The following is a 16,323-nucleotide window of genomic DNA, read 5'->3' as shown; positions in this document are numbered from 1 at the left end:
ATAGGGCTTTTAAACCCTAACTCCTAATAGGACTCATACTCAAGACTCCTACTTTTGACCAACTCCTAATAAGACTCCTACTCTAAGAAGCAACCTCCCAACTAATCCTAACCCTAGTCAGCCTCTTCACCTCTTTAATAGGGGTTAGCTAGGTGGGTTTTATATAAATGCCCCTTTAAATAAAATTCAATTAAGACTCTCATGGCTAGAGTCCTAATACACTCATGTTAAGTCTAAGTTAATATATGTTAGAGTTTACTTAGGTGGTATACTGACTCATAATAAATCATTAATATAATAACATATATAATTTAAGTTTGAAAAATGTTAAGGTCCATGTTAACCCTTGTGATTTTAGTCATAGATCACTTAAGCTTTTATGATTTATTTATGTCTAAAATAATTCCTATATTTTCAAAAACATAGTATATAAATCTCTCCTATCAAGTTTGAGTTGACAAACATTAAAAATTACTTACATGACATACTAACTCATAATAAGTCATTAATATAATGACACATGTCATTTAAGTTTAAAAAATAGTTAAGGTCCATCTTGTTGAGAAAGAGAAAGAGATGAAGGCCGTAGTAGTGGACGAAGATGGAGAGGTAGAGGTAGGAGAAGCTAGAGGTGGAGGTGAGGGAAAGCTAGATCACCACATCGTAGGCGCGACGAGTAAAGGCATAAGAGAGGACGAAGTGGGAGGTGGTAGAGACGAATATACTTAAGATGAGGAAGAGGGACCGAGAGATCACTGCGTGCCTAGCGTTAGATTAGTCGATGCACATTCACTAGAGATAGGATCGGAAGCTCTCGAGCTTGTCATTAGCGTAGGAGAGGCTACATGCATACGACGCTCTACTAAGCGACAGTAGCTCGATGCTACTACTAGTGGTCATTTCCACGACGACACCTCTCTCGCTATTGATGATAGCCATAGTTTTTTTTTAAAATTTAAATTATATATATCATTATATTAATGATTTATTATGAATCAACATGTCACATAAGTAGACTATAACATCCGTTAACTCAGATTTGACAGAAAAAACTTATATATTATATATTTTAAAATATATAGATTATTTTATACATAAATAAACTATAAGAGCTTAAATAGTCCATGACTAATACCACATGGGCTAAAATTGATCTTAACCTTTTTTTAGACTTAAATTATATATATCATTATATTAATAATTTATTATGAATTAACATATCATATAAATCGACTCTGTTAACTTAAATTTGATGAGAAAAACTTATATATTCTGAAAAATATAGGAGTTATTTTAGGTATGAATAAAGCATAATAGCTTAAGTGATTCGAAAATTACATGGATTAAAATGATCTTTTAATCATTTTAAAATTGTATGATTGTCAAAATATTTTTTTACGAATATAACGATAGATGACATAAGACTGTACATATTGTCCCGCTTCAAATTCCGTAATTACGGCATGAGGTAAAGAGGCTTAATGACAAGGTTAAGGTTATACATCACAGGTAAGCCTGATGAGGTAAAACCTTTCTATGGGCCGTGCGAGACTCACGTCCCAAATCCCATCCGTCGACCCCTTCTCGCTCTCTAAATCCCATGACTTCGCACATTCGTCTCTCTCCCTTTTGACTCCCCTATCTCTCCTCACTCAGATCCGTCGCCATGCGGTCACCTCCGCCGCCGACGAACGGCGGCGCCGCCCGCGACGCCGAGTCCCTCTTTCGGTCAAAGCCGATCCCGGAGATCCGCGCCGTGGAGGCGGCGACGCGGCGGGATATCAAGGCCAAGGAGGAGGAGCTCCGCCAGCTCGTCGGCGAGAGCTACCGCGACCTCATCGACTCCGCCGACTCCATCCTCCTCATACGCTCCTCTTGCGAGTCCATCGACTCCAATCTCGCTGCGGTCGACGACGCCCTCCGTTCCCTCTCCACCCCGGTCACCGCCCCCGCCGCCCTCGCCCTTGTCCCGAACCCCGCCCGCGCCCGGGTCTATGGCATCGCCTCCAGGGTCAAATACCTCGTCGACACCCCGGAGAACATCTGGGGCTGCCTCGACGAGTCCATGCTCCTCGAGGCCTCCGGGCGGTACCTCCGAGCCAAGGAGGTCCACGGTCTCCTCGCCTCCGACGCCGCCGATGGCGAGATGCTCGCCAAGTTCCCGCTGCTCCGCCACCAGTGGCAGATCGTGGAGGGCTTCAAGGTCCAGATCTCGCAGAGGAGCCGCGAGAGGCTCACGGACCAGGGGCTCACGGTCGCGGGCTATGCCGACGCCCTCGCCGCTGCCGCTACGATTGATGATCTTGACCCGAAGCAAGTGCTAGGTTTGTTCTTGGACTCAAGGAGGTCGTGGATCGCGCAGAGGCTAACGGATAACTCATTGGTTCCCGATTCCTTCTCTTCCTTGCTATGTGACGCGGTTAGGATCATTAGATCTAGCTTGGGGCAAGTGGGCGAGCTTTTCCTGCTCGCGTTGAATGAAATGCCATTGTTCTACAAAATGGTGCTTGGATCACCACCCGGGACGCAGTTGTTTGGGGCGATTCCCCATCCTGAGGAGGAAGTGAGGCTTTGGAAGTCGCATCGGGAGAAATTGGAGGCAATGATGGCTCTGCTCGAACCAGAGTTCATTGCTCAGACCTGTTCTTCATGGTTGAGGAACTGCTGTAATGAGATCTTTGGGGTGCTGGTGAGTGGCAAGCGAATCATTGATGCAATTGGAAGTGGAGAAGGGCTTGCAGCTGCTGAAAAACTGGTCCATGAAACTTTGGATGGTCGAGGGGGTCTGGAGGAGAGCTTGGAACAGTGGCTGAAGAGTGTCTTTGGCTCCGAAATTGAGTCACCATGGAACCAGATTCGTGGGCTTATTCTGAAAGATGGAAAGGACATCTTAGAAGATAGGTTGGAAGAGGCATTTGCTAAAAGAATGAAGGAGATTGTGCATACCGAGTTTGAGAACTTGATTGCAGATATCAACTTGAGGAACTCGATTCACTCTATTGTGAATGCCAAAGGTACAAGAGACCAGGATGATTTTCAAGCTTACCTGAAGAAACCCTCAACTGGTGGTGGAATTTGGTTCTCCGAGCCAATTCAAAAGAAAACAGGACTGTTTTATGCACTTAAGCCAACTGTTTATGAGAACGACTTCCGTAATAGCCTCAATGCGTATCTTGGACCTGAAGTTAGTCGAATCAGAGATGCAGTGGACAGCAAAAGCCAGAGCATACTAGAGGATCTTTTATGTTTTGTGGAATCTCAGAACTCTGTTTTCAGGTTAAAGGAACTGGCACCATTTCTCCAAGAGAAATGTTACAAGACCATCTCTGTTTTATTAAAGGAACTTGAGGTTGACGTTGCAGAGTTTGCTGCTTCTTTAACAAGCAACAAGCAGGACAAGGATTCTTTACCTCACTCTGTACTTGTTGGAAGATCACTTTTCGTAGGACGTCTTTTATTTGCATTGAGAAACCATTCAAGTCATATCCCACTAATTCTTGGTTCCCCAAGACAGTGGATTAAAGATATGATTGGTGCAGTCTCTGCTAGCTTACCATCATCTCCTTTGCCTGGGCAATCTAAGGTGGTTTTTAACTCTCCAATCTCTTCTAGCTTGAAAAGGCCTACGTTTGACATCTCTAAAAGTGCTAGGAGTCAATTCCTCGATAATCCAAGAAGGCAAACATTTTCAGCTGCTGCTGCATTGTTTTCACTGGATGACAACACATGCCCAAAACTTGATGAACTGAACAAAACATTCCGAGAACTATGCATCAAAGCTCATAGCTTGTGGACTATATGGGTGTCTAATGAACTAGCACTGATTCTTTCCAAGGATCTAAATAGAGATGATACATTATCTGCATCGACACCTTTGCAGGTATATGGTACTTATTTAATTTTCTGAGTAGTTAGTAATGATAATAGTTCTAATAATTTTTTTATTTTCCATGAGTAGATCCCTTAAATCTCATTGTTTGGTTTGTTTTTAATTTCTTCTCTAGATATTTGTGTAAATGGAATCTTTGACTTTGTAATGCTCATTATGATCAATTTATATATGTTATCACTTGAGAATAATGTCTAATTTAATTTTGCTAATCCTGAAGTAAATGCATTTTCTCATATCTCAATGAGATAGAAGTTATTTTCACTGTTATGTATGGTATCCTTGTATTGTTTTCTTTAATTTGAAGTCTTAAAATGTGGTCTGAGAGATGACTAGTTATGTCTAGTTAAATTTTACACAAGTAACTTTGCTCATGTAGGGTTGGGAAGTAACAATTATCAAACAAGATCAATCCAAAGAGGACCCATTGGAGATGACAATTGCTCTTCCTTCCATGCCTTCACTCTACATTACCTCCTTTCTCTTTCAAGCGTGCGTAGAAATTCATAAAATTGGAGGTCATGTTCTCGAGAGATTTACACTGCAAATATTTGCATGGAAACTTTTAGAAAAGGTATGTTGCTTCATCTTGCTAGATATCTCACTTTATGGAGTGGTACTAGTTTTCTTGCAGATAGTTTCATCACACATATCCACATAAAACATTTTCCTTTCCATGTGTAAATGATAATTTGTTTTTATAGATTTTAACAGATTCTAATCTGGGATCACTGATATTATTTGTTCTTGCTCCATTTTGAAAATTAAAATGTTCTTTTTACAATCATCATGTTTACCTATTTCTGTTGTTGATTTTGGAAATAAAAATGGTATTTGATGGTGGTTTTGTTGAGTCATTGATACAAGCAGAGAATCATTTGCCATTGAAAGGTGAAGTTTTTAACAAGGTCTGGTGACACCTCGAAAATCAGGAGGGTTTGGTAAGGAATGGAGTATGGGAAAGATATAAAGAACAATGTATATAATAATATATACAGAATAATAGGGGTGTTGTCTAGACTGGGTTTCATATAATTTTTGTCCAGACTAGGGTACAGTCTAATCAATCTACATACTTGGTCACTTCAGTTAACTGGTTTTATTTGAGAGGCCAAATTAGAAACACACTGGGAGAACTACAAACTTGAAAAGATATAAAATGCAAACCAATGTTAAACCTTAAATAAATTAACTTCAGTTGTCAGTTTGGTATTTTAGTACTCCGAATCGTCTATCAAATTAGCTAGTAGCCTCTTTTACTGGGACCTTTTGCTCATCTTTGCATGGTTAAAATTATCGAGCAGAAGGAATGTATTGACAAATGAACAAGGGCAGAAATATTGGCTTCTAGCAGTGACGGAGAAGATTAGTGGGGTGGATAAACAGAATATAAAGTATATTATGCTAGGTTTTTCAGTGTCTGCTTGTTAGAGTCTTCATCTTTAGGTATTTGAAGTACCTGCCACAAGTTGAACAGTTAATGAATAATGCTTTAATCCAAAATTTCAATTCATGGATCATGATATGTCAATTATCCTCCAATTGGAGAAGGTTTTTCTATGTTGTAAATGCTTAATGTCACTTCTATTCCAGTTAGATGAAGAGCTCAACCTTTCATGGAAACACACATATGAAAATATTTCTGAGAGATCAATTTTGTACTGTGTTCGAGCAATTCTGAAGTTGTTCTGCTCCTTATTAACATATTGCCTCACAGGTGATTAAAATCTATGAAACGTTATTATTAGCTGTGGAGAGTGGTGAATCTCGGGTTTCAGAAAAAGGAATCTTGCAAATTTTGCTCGACCTAAAATTCATTGCTGACATTCTATCTGGGGGCAGAGACTTTGCTAGTAGTAACCCTGAACAGGATTCATCAAGAATTGTAGCGCTGAAACCTTCACTGAGAAGGAAACAGCCACAAGTCCACCTTGATTGTGCTAATGCAGAGACTATAATCAGGCTGATAAATAGCTTTTCGCAGAGGTTGGATCCCATTGACTGGGCAACGTAAGCATTCTTTCCAAAAATTTTGATGCTACTGATACGGATTGAAGTCTTTTTATTGAATTTTCTGCATTAATTATATTAATAAACTTGATAAGTAATGCCGCTTGTATTTGTCATGAGAGAATGTATAAGGTTACATGTGTGAAGAGTTAATGTACTTGGAATTTTTTTTCTTGTGATACTTTTGCAGGTATGAACCTTACCTATGGGAAAATGAGAAACAATCATACAAGCGATTTGCTGTCTTGTTTGGGTTCTTGGTTCAACTTAATCGCATGTACACTGACACTATCCAAAAATTGCCCACAAAATCAAACACCGGCTCAAACATCATGAGATGTTCCACAGTTCCTCGATTTAAATATCTTCCAATCAGGTTTGTGCCACTTTTCTTGATATGAAGCATGAGCAGCTAATTGTATTATGCTTAATTTGCAAGTGCTGGGTCATGGTTGGGTTAGTGTCAGAGTTTAGTTACCTACCATTGACTATTTTATCAGTGTCTTCCTTTATGAAGTTCACTTCTTTGGTTCCTTGTATTTTGTGCTTTACAATTTTAAGCTACTACAACTTACTCTTGAACTGTCATAACATTTTACAATGTCCAGCTCATAAAAATGCAGTTGCTAAAGAGAACACATGTTAGAAAAAATGGTTTCTGTTCCCTAGAATTCTCTTCCAGGACAAGTTACCCACATGCACATTAATACCCATACACCACAATCTACCAGTTCAGAAATATTGCCATTCTACGATGCAAGAATCCTGTGACCTTCCATTACTATCATGTAATCACTTGAGTGGTTGCTCGTTGACTGAAGCTGTCTAGTTGAGGAATATCTTGGAATAAAGTTACTAAGTAGTACTCAACATAGAAACAGGCTTCTTTGACAATATAAACTTCGAGAGATTTATCATGCTTTAATAATTGTAGCAACATTTAGTTATAAAAGTTATGATTTATATGACATAAACATGATATTTTTTTTCTGTATTTAAATCAGCAAGGAATAAAAGAAGATATTATTCTGCATCTAAAAGGCCAATATTTATTTAGAACATGCCATTTTTAAATTTCTGATTGCTAGGCTGATGCTTTGAATGGCCAAGTGTCTAAAGGTGGGATGGAAAACTTTTTGGCCTTGGATTTGTAATAGGTCTCCATTGATAGCTATCTATTTATTTTATTGTCAGAACTGTACGATGCTCAAATTTCTCATGAACTATACAAATGCAAGGTTTAAAATTGTTTTTTCTTGGATCACCAAAAGGCTAGTTAACCGTGATTTGCTCTTATTTAATAGAAATGGGATTCAACCAATCTATAATCGAAGTATATATCTGTGTCAAATTATATGATAAATTCTTTGAAGTCAATTTTGTCATTCCTGCTATTGTGCCTATTCCTTCAATTTATCTTATCTCCACATCTTCTATGATTTTTTCTCTTTTCTTTTTCACTTAGCTAACCAACTCTTTCAACTTCCTTTTAGAGCAACCAAGTTATCTGGAGGTATAGCAAAAGATCCATTTTTTATATCTATGTTAGAAATAATAGGTTTGTATATGATTCAATATAGTTAATGAGAATCAGAAATCTTTACATTTTTCTTCTGGTTAATCATATTTCCGTATCTCCTAGATTCCCCTGGGGGTTATTACTCACCAACTCTTTTAACTTCCTTTTAGAGCATTGACATTCACTGATGTTTGAGCAAAAAATTGAATTTTTTTTTCCTTTATGGTTATGCTAGTAAGAACAATTTACTTTTTGAAGTCATGCAAATGATGTTTCACAGTTTCATTCTCTCTTGTTAGGATCAGTAAATTTAGTAAGAAATTGAGAAGGAAAGATGAAAGACAAGGAAATTTTAGTTATTTGCATACTCTGAAGAGGATATTTGGCATATTTAGTATTAATCTCTTTGCTGTTTAATCTTAATTAGCACTTTCTACAGCAGATGATTGGCAAGATCAACTAAAGAAAATTGATTCAGCTGTCAGAAGTCTATATTTGGAGAGTGATTCAAACAAGTGAACATGAAATGAGCAAGTACCATGCCATATATCTTTTTCTTAGAAGAATACTTGCCTAGCATGCATAGTGGTAGAAAATCGAAACTTAGAAGGTTGAATATGAAGAAGATAATATTAAGTATGTTCCTTGATTTTTCCCAGTCATTGAAAGATCATCTTATGGTGTTATGAATCGCATGAAACGATCTTTTATGTTAAGTTACAATGATATGACCAGCTGTTATCTGATGAGAGACAACAATAAAGTAGAAGCATATGATGGAAGTTGGTATTATTAGGTGACTCGATTGCATTAAAAATAAAATGAAATTGACAAAGTAGCGTTAAGAGTTCAAATCAGACTTAAGTTCTTATGCTAGTCTGGAGAAGTACATGTTTGGATAAAATATGTAGGTATTGACCTCTATAGCAAGAAGAGATGGTATTGGGTTTTGTGGATGGAGGTATCAAGCTTGCTTATAGGTGCATCTTGAAAATATGACTTCGGATCAAAACTAATTAACATGCTAAGTAAATGTAAGTCTGCAACAACTGCTTTTGCTTCATTTTCTAAATAAATGTGAGTTTAGTCAACCAGCTACTTCAATTATAGTAAGGATGGTCTCATGTGTCGAAATGCTTGGTGAATATTCCTAGTATCAACTTGTTTCGTTGCATTACTATGCAATTGAATGGATTCTAGACTAGGAACTACTTATGCAAATGTTTTTCAGCCTCTGTGTTTAGTAAGAACATTTTTGAGGTGGAACACGTATTTGCCTATGATATGGACAGATTGGCAAAAAGAAAAAAAAAAGGATATAGTCAGATTCCCCAAGAGCTGTCAGTAAATACCAAAATTGAAGCTCTTCATTGTGAGGGTTGCTACTTCAAGGTTTTAGTTGCAGTGTTCCTTAATTGGTCAACTGGACTGTATTTTGTTGGAATTGAAGAATTTGAGAGGCTGCCGGTGTAGCTAGGAACTGATGAGGACAAGGTTGGACCTCTTTGAGATGCTGACAGAGTGTATTTATCGAAGGATTTAAATGCTAGTCCCTGCTGACCAATATAATATCAGACCATTAATTTCCAAGATACCATGGTATACTGCTGATAGAAATGAAAAGGTATTGTTTGAAGTGCTGGTATGCCTGGTACAGTTGGTGCATTTAGGACCAGTATAGTTGAACTAGTGGGTAATTGTCATTGTGGTCAATAATTAGTTTGGTATAATATATTTCTTGAAAAATAAGTGGATCTTATCTAGATTTCTTTAAAGCATTTTCTTAAGCGAACATATATATACTCTTGCTTAATATTAATTGCTAATGTTATCAATTTTGGTGTGATTCTGATATGAATTTCCCTCCTTCAGTGCTCCTGCCTTATCTTCAAGAGGTGCACATAAATCAGCTCTGCAGGCAGCTGATGATACCACAGCGAGGAGCCCTTGGAAAGCATATTCAAATGGAGGGCAATCTTCGAAGCCTGAGTTTGATGATAGTCCAAATTTTGGAGCAGCAGCGCCATTGCTGAAGTCCATCATGACACAGGTACTAGTTGGAACTTATTTTAATTTTGATTAGATTGCATGTTTTTTTTAGTGGCTTGGTGATGATATAGATCCTTTGGAAGTTGATGCAAGAGCATTCAGCATAAACAAGTGTCACTGAAATATCTATTATGAAATGATGATATCAATGTTGAGTATATTATTGAATACTCATTTATCAATTGTGCGCACGATTCATGAGTGGGATTAAATCTTCACAGACATGCTCAGTAGCTCCCCGCTAATGAATTTACCGAGTTAGCATCCTACATATGTTTGATCGTTGGCCTACATGTTCCAGCTTACTGTCAGAAATAGTCTCTAACGGTTCATGAAATTCTTGATACAATTTACTAAACAAGTTGTCAAATTCATTAGATTCATGGCATTTCCATTTGTTTCAAAGATCTGGAAATTAGGAACTGCAGTTACATTTTAGTTTTCCCGTCCAAAATTTATAGGTTGGTAGCAAATTTGGAGAGAGTACATCGAGGTGGGGCTCTATGCTTTCCGACTCCCAAGTCGGAAGGCTCAAGGACAGATCAGCAGCTGCTATGTCAACTTTTGGCGACATTCTCCCTGGCCCAGCAGCAGGACTTCTATCATCTCTTACATCAGGCACTGCCATGTTCGACTCTTAAATGCCTGTGCTTGCTTCTCATCAGTGTCTCGTTAATTGATCGAAGCCCATGTGATTACTTTTAACCGGAGAGGAACAGAGCTGGCAACATTCAGTCACAGCAGCTCGGTTCAGCAACGCCGTCTATGTGTAATAGAGGAAAGGAAGGTGGTACTCTTGCTGTTTCGCAAGTTAGCAGCTACTTTTCATTGTTTAAGATGTCAAGATGTCTCTTATATGATTTCATCATAAGGTAGTTCCAAGATATCTGCAGTTCCCTGACCAAATTATGGAATCATGGAAGTTGAAGAGGTAGAAGCTCGATCAAATCCTTAGGTAGAAATCGGGCATCACAGTTGTATCTGTTACTGCATCTACAGTATATCAAAATAAAGGTAAAGGTATGGGTGTAAGTCTTATAAACTTGTTTGGATAAATTCTTTTTGTAGGTAATTAGGGAATGCCATTATTTGTTTGGTTGTTTGTTTTTTTCCTTAATGTGACTATACTGGCAGTCATTTATTATATATAATGAAAAAAAAATCAGTTTTACATGATAACTTCCCTCTCACACAAAAAAAGAGTTCCTCAAAAAGTTATTCATGTTAGTATTTTGTCATGTTTACCTTGCTTTAATTAAAAAATATTTCAATATATTGTTTTCTAACTTTTACATTGTTCGCTTATGGTATTTTAAATTCTGTATTTTAATTATTTTTCTAAGAGTGAGTGTAAAAAAAGGAAGGAATCATTGTTTGTGGATATCTTGGATATTTGGAGAAAGATAAATGTTTTTGGGTAAAAATCCCAAAAGAAAACAGGATGTTCTGCTGTAGAAAACCAAACCTAAAGGTATATTTTGGTAAATCATATTAAAATTTTCGTATGATTAATTTATATAATCAATGACAGTATGAACGTGTTGAAATATATATCCATCCTATAAATAAATATCAGAGTATAATCAGGTTGAAAGTGTCTCACACCAGAGAAAAGAAAACAACTTAGAATATGACTCTTTTATTACAAACTAATTATATCAATATCATTTCTTTTTGCAAACTGCAATGGTTGGTAGTGAAACTGGATTAAAGCATAAAAGTTTGATAATTGGCAAGTAAGCTATATGTGATTATTTCTCTTAGACTTTAATTAAAATTTTAATTTATAAATTTTAAGAAGGTAACCATAAATTATTTAGTTGGTGGATTCCATACATGTAAATATTACTAATACTGCATTTAACAAGATTAAGTGCGTCATAAATCCTTCAAGGTCACAAAAATCCCTAAGAGTCTAATTCTCATGTAACAAAAGTTGTACAAAATCCTCGCATATAAGTGCACAACAATCACATGATCCCTCTTCTAAGTCAAGGCATGTGATCATATAATATACAAGGCAGAAGCTACAAGGGTGATAAAAACATCCACTAAACAAACATTTAATATTTATATTGCTGACAGTTTTAATGGCTCAATGTATTGTTCCATTCCAACAATTAATGGGTCAACTTTTCTTTTTTTAACTTTCGGAAGTTACACGACGAACATTTAATGCCCACAATATTACTGGCTGTACTAATGTTATTTTCATCAAACCATTAGGATTGTTGAGTAATATGTTAACACTAACTTCTATATGGAATACATTGACAAACTTTTTACATCCCTGATTCGATATTATCATAAAGATTATAGAATTTATTCTTGATAACGAAATCAAGATGGTAATTAAGACTAAAATCACTAAATTGCTGAGAAGAAGCTTACAAAATTTTGTCCTTGGCCCAAACATTAGAAACAAATATGCCGTTAGGAGCTAAAAATAATGGTATACCAAATCTATTCATCAATGGTTGAGCATCTAACAAATTTCAAAGGTGTTTGGCTAAGATTATCTATTAAGAATTTTAGCATATCATATTCCGGGATTTAATCTCGCTTTCCACACTTACTCTTTATTTTTTTTAAATACCAATTTAAATTATAAAATTGTTCATACATGCTCTGCTCTTGTAATTAAAAGTCTTATAGGTCGTAGAAATCTGTAATTGTATATTTAACTGAATTAGTTATTGTTATTCTAAGATGTGTAATAATAGTTAAAGTTTTCTTTCGAATGGATGGTAGAGAGAAGTATACGTGATATATTTAGTATTCAAGAGGATATGTATATATATATATATATACACACACTAGTAAAAAGGACAATTGGGCCAGGAAAGATATCCAGAAAAACCTAAATTAACTGACAAGTTTGCTGCTTTCCTTGCATGAATTTTCATCGGGAGCAGGACAATCTGGGCAACTGTTCAAATGTATAATATAAAAGGTCATATAAAATAATTAGTACATAGCAAAGTTGAGATGATAGCTTGCTGCTTTCCTTTGATTGATTTCATCAGCAGCAGGACAACCAACCAGCACAAAAGCATCGCATCTTTCCAAAGGAACATCACGAAAAGGAAACCCTAAACCACACTATAGCCTTAAATAACAGGATTATGTGGACCAAAGTTTAATCTCCAATTATTAACCATCAATCTGTAAATTACTTATAATTATCTATATGAACAGGTAAACAGTGGGTTTAGCTTCTCATGATCTCTGTTCATCTTATAAGTTTTCCCTCGAATGAAGTGATCTTATAGGTAGAACTGGATGACTTGACTGCATACTCTCCTCTTCTTAATCTAACATGCTCTTGCAGGATTATAGTTTTGTTTCATGAGTTAATGACCAAAAATCATTGAATTTTCTAAAGGAGAAGATAATGCCTTTGTAATATATACTCAATTTGTTGCCACTTAAGTATTATTAGTTCATTGAAAAATAGTCCCACAAGAACAATCTTATCATTCTCACTATATTGATGAGTTATGGTGACTTCCAAATCTATTAGAGCTGGTGTCCTCCATTTACCTTGGATGAGTACAAGAGACAGAAGGAGACAAGCTAAGCTTTGCTTTGCATAGCTGACGCTTCTGTTGTCATCTGCCTTGCCATTCTCACGCAAGCTTCTTTCTTCTTCGCCTTGTCCTCACTGCTGCCTCCTTCCCCACCTTCCTTGAACTTGGCATATATGTCTCCTCTATAGAACGCCCAGGTTCGCCACACCAGGATCAGCATCGCAAGAACTCCGACCACCGTAACCGCCGTTATGATGAGGAAGGAGAGCCTGAAGCACCGTACCCCCATGCACGTCAACGACTTGGACGAAGAGGACGAGATCACGCCGGCGTTCTGCTTCGCGGCCTCCCGGTCGTACAGATAGCCGGCCACCCTCACGTTAAGTAGGTAGGAGGCCACCGGGCTGGCGAGGCCGCCGACGTTGTACAGCGTCGCGAAGTACTTGAGCCCGAACACCTCCGAGATGATGGCGAAGAGCAGCGGCATCTGCGCCCCGAAGCAGAAGCCGATGATCACGGACGCGATGTACAGCGAGCCGGGGACGCCGAAGGCGATGAGGAGGTAGCCGACGCAGGAGGGGGCCATGACAAGCGCGAAGAGCAGCGGGCGGGGGAACTTGTACCGGACGAGGAAGATCTCGGACGCGAAGCCGGCGGCCACCCTGCCCATGTAGTTCCATATGCTGATGAGGGAGACGAAGGTGCTGATGCTCCGGGTGGGGTAGCCCAACGACTCGCCGATCTGGCCCATGTTGTCGATGGCCGTCAGCGTGCCGCCGACGCCGCAGATGGTGGCGAAAAAGATGATGAGCATGTCGAGGCTCAGGAGCGCCTGGAGAATGGAGTAGTCCTCTCCTCTCTTGGGAGGCTTCACGGCCTCGATGATGCGTGCCAGTACCGGTTTCTTCTCGTCAGAGCTAATCGAACGCAAGCTCGAGTCGACCTCGGTCGGTGCTTGTTCGGAGATCGTCTCCTTGTCGATGGTCACAGAGGGCGGCGGAGGAGTTTGGGGCACCATTTGCTTGTTCTGGTTGTAGACGTTGATCTCTTCTCTGATGACGACGACGAGGGGGAGGAAGAGGATGAGGAGGACGACGGCGGCGCTGACGCCGTACCCCGAGCGGGAGAAGGAAACCCTCTTTTGGACAATGATCACCACCATGAGGTAGGCGGCGAGGACGAGGGAGATGTAGAGGATGGAGCAGAACACCTTGAACTCGTTGGCCTGGCGCACCACCTTCATGATGCGGACGGTGGGGAGGAACAGGACGGAGATGGCCGCGGGGAGCCACGCGATGAGCAGCACGAGCGACGTGGAGTCGGTGCCGTAGAAAGCGAGGTAGAGCTGGGTGAAGATGGCGCCGCTGAGGCCGACGAAGCCCTTGAGGAGGCCGAGCACGATGCCGCGGCTCTCGGGGAAGTTTTTGACGGCAGCGACGAGCGCCGCGGTGTTGGCGAATGTACCCGAGTTGGCGCCGACGCATATGTAGAGGCACATCTGCCACACCTGGGTGTGGGCGAGGCGGCCAGTGATAGCGAGATAGATCATGAGGTAGCCGAAGAAGTTCATGGCGGCGCCCATGGCGAGGATGACCCAGGGAGGGGCGAGTTCGGCCAGGAGGCCGGAGACGATGCCGACGTTGGCGCCGAGATCCTTGAAGAAGGAGATGGTGTTGAGCGTCTCCTGGTTGTAGCCGAGGGAGGTCTTGATGTCCTTGGAGTAGATCGCGAAGATGTAGGTGGCGCCGGCGGTCGACATTACAAGGAAGGATGCGAAGGCCATGAACCACCGGCCGCGGACGACATGGCCGGCGAGGCCGAGGGACTCACGGGCCGACATCTTGCTGGGTGCGAGAGGGGAAGGCTCGGAGAAGAGTTCTGCTCGTGATCTATTTCTGGTGGGTGCTGCAGAAACAGGCTGGGTGAGGTGGTGGGGGAAGGAGAAGGCCGGCGAGCTTGCCTGCCGCAGAACAGACTTTGATCCATCAATCATTGCGAGTGTTATATAAACCGTGTGGAACGTGCGGTTGCGGACAGCGGTGGGGAATGCACGTGAGTCACTGGATATATTCGACCGTCCACTGCATAGTTATCAGAGCTGGCCAATGAATTAACTGTGGTTAGATGTTATCTATTTTAATTAATAATTTTAAATTAAAATATAGAATTTTAAATTAAAATTATATTTAATTAAAAATAAATAAAAATAAAATCAGTCGTATTGAATTTTATGAAAATAATAATTCCAACCAGTAATGAATATTTATCCATAATAAAGAAAAATACATGGTCGATTAAGGAGTGATCAAATCAAATCAAGAATTAAGTGAGGCAAGAAGGATAGAGGGATAAAAGACGAAGAGAGAGAATATCGTAAAGAGAGTAATGATTTAGAGGTAAGTATTCTAAGAATCCTAATAGAAATTAAGTATATTAAGAATCCTAATAAAAATCAAATTAATTAAAGGACAAGGTTGGATAAAAATTGAAGTATGTAAGGAATACTCGTATAAATTGGAGTTTAATTATTCTATGTATCCTAAGATACTAATGAGAGAAAGACAGACAAAAATGTCATGATTGAATTTATTAAAAATAAATTATCACTTAAAAATCTATTTTTATAGAAGATTTTTCTTTTCAATATCCTTGTCTTTACAATTTATCTTGCCAAGAAATCTTCTCCACCTCTCAAATATATTAAAAATTAATAGATTATTTTAAAATAGATATAAGACAAAAATATATCAATAATCACATATACTTATTATAGAAACCTTTAAAAATATAAAAATTATATTCAATACTCATGAAATATATTTAAATATTAATAATTTAATATAAAATAATAATATATCAATTCAATATGAAACTCATGTATCAAATAAATAATGATATCTCTTATGAAATAAATAAATTCATACATTAGTCATATATAATATATCTAGATGAAGTACATAGTAACAAAGATATACATCAAACTCGATAATAAACTCTGTTAATAACAAATGAAGAGATATATTTAATAGGATGAGTTTTATATTTTTCTAACAACAAACAAAGAGAACTCATATCGCACTTCCAATAATAAATAGAATGGTTTATCTTATCCTCTCAAGTGGGAGTACGTTCCTTCCAACAATAGATGGAGGAATCATCTAATTATCTCATTTGATGACTCAATATCCATAAAAAGAATTATCTTACTTGATCTCGTTAGGAATATATAATCATTTATGATTATTTATTTATACTCATTAATATATTCATTCAATTATTTATATGTGTATTTAAAAAATAATATGATAAAATCATTCTTGATATAT

At 38.4% G+C, this 16,323-nt stretch overlaps 2 protein-coding genes across 2 annotated transcripts; one reads left to right on the top strand and one right to left on the bottom strand.

The window, feature by feature from the left end:
- The first annotated feature begins 1,586 nt into the window (after nt 1-1,586).
- Nucleotides 1,587-10,646, top strand: LOC135651509 (conserved oligomeric Golgi complex subunit 1-like). Its single transcript, XM_065171606.1, has 6 exons — nt 1,587-3,880; nt 4,269-4,463; nt 5,607-5,899; nt 6,090-6,275; nt 9,291-9,468; nt 9,929-10,646. Exons 1-6 carry the CDS (start codon nt 1,667-1,669, stop codon nt 10,106-10,108), a joined length of 3,246 nt encoding a protein of 1,081 aa, XP_065027678.1. The 5' UTR covers nt 1,587-1,666; the 3' UTR covers nt 10,109-10,646.
- A 2,229-nt stretch (nt 10,647-12,875) lies between these two features.
- LOC135651504 (uncharacterized) lies at nt 12,876-15,005 on the bottom strand. Its single transcript, XM_065171596.1, has one exon. It carries the CDS (start codon nt 14,988-14,990, stop codon nt 13,044-13,046), a length of 1,947 nt encoding a protein of 648 aa, XP_065027668.1. The 5' UTR covers nt 14,991-15,005; the 3' UTR covers nt 12,876-13,043.
- Between the last annotated feature and the right edge of the window lie 1,318 nt (nt 15,006-16,323).

Source organism: Musa acuminata, chromosome BXJ1-4, assembly GCF_036884655.1.
Source record: "Musa acuminata AAA Group cultivar baxijiao chromosome BXJ1-4, Cavendish_Baxijiao_AAA, whole genome shotgun sequence".
Taxonomy (NCBI): domain Eukaryota; kingdom Viridiplantae; phylum Streptophyta; class Magnoliopsida; order Zingiberales; family Musaceae; genus Musa; species Musa acuminata.
Note: the sequence above shows the minus strand (reverse complement) of the source record. Positions and strands in the feature narration are given on the sequence as shown.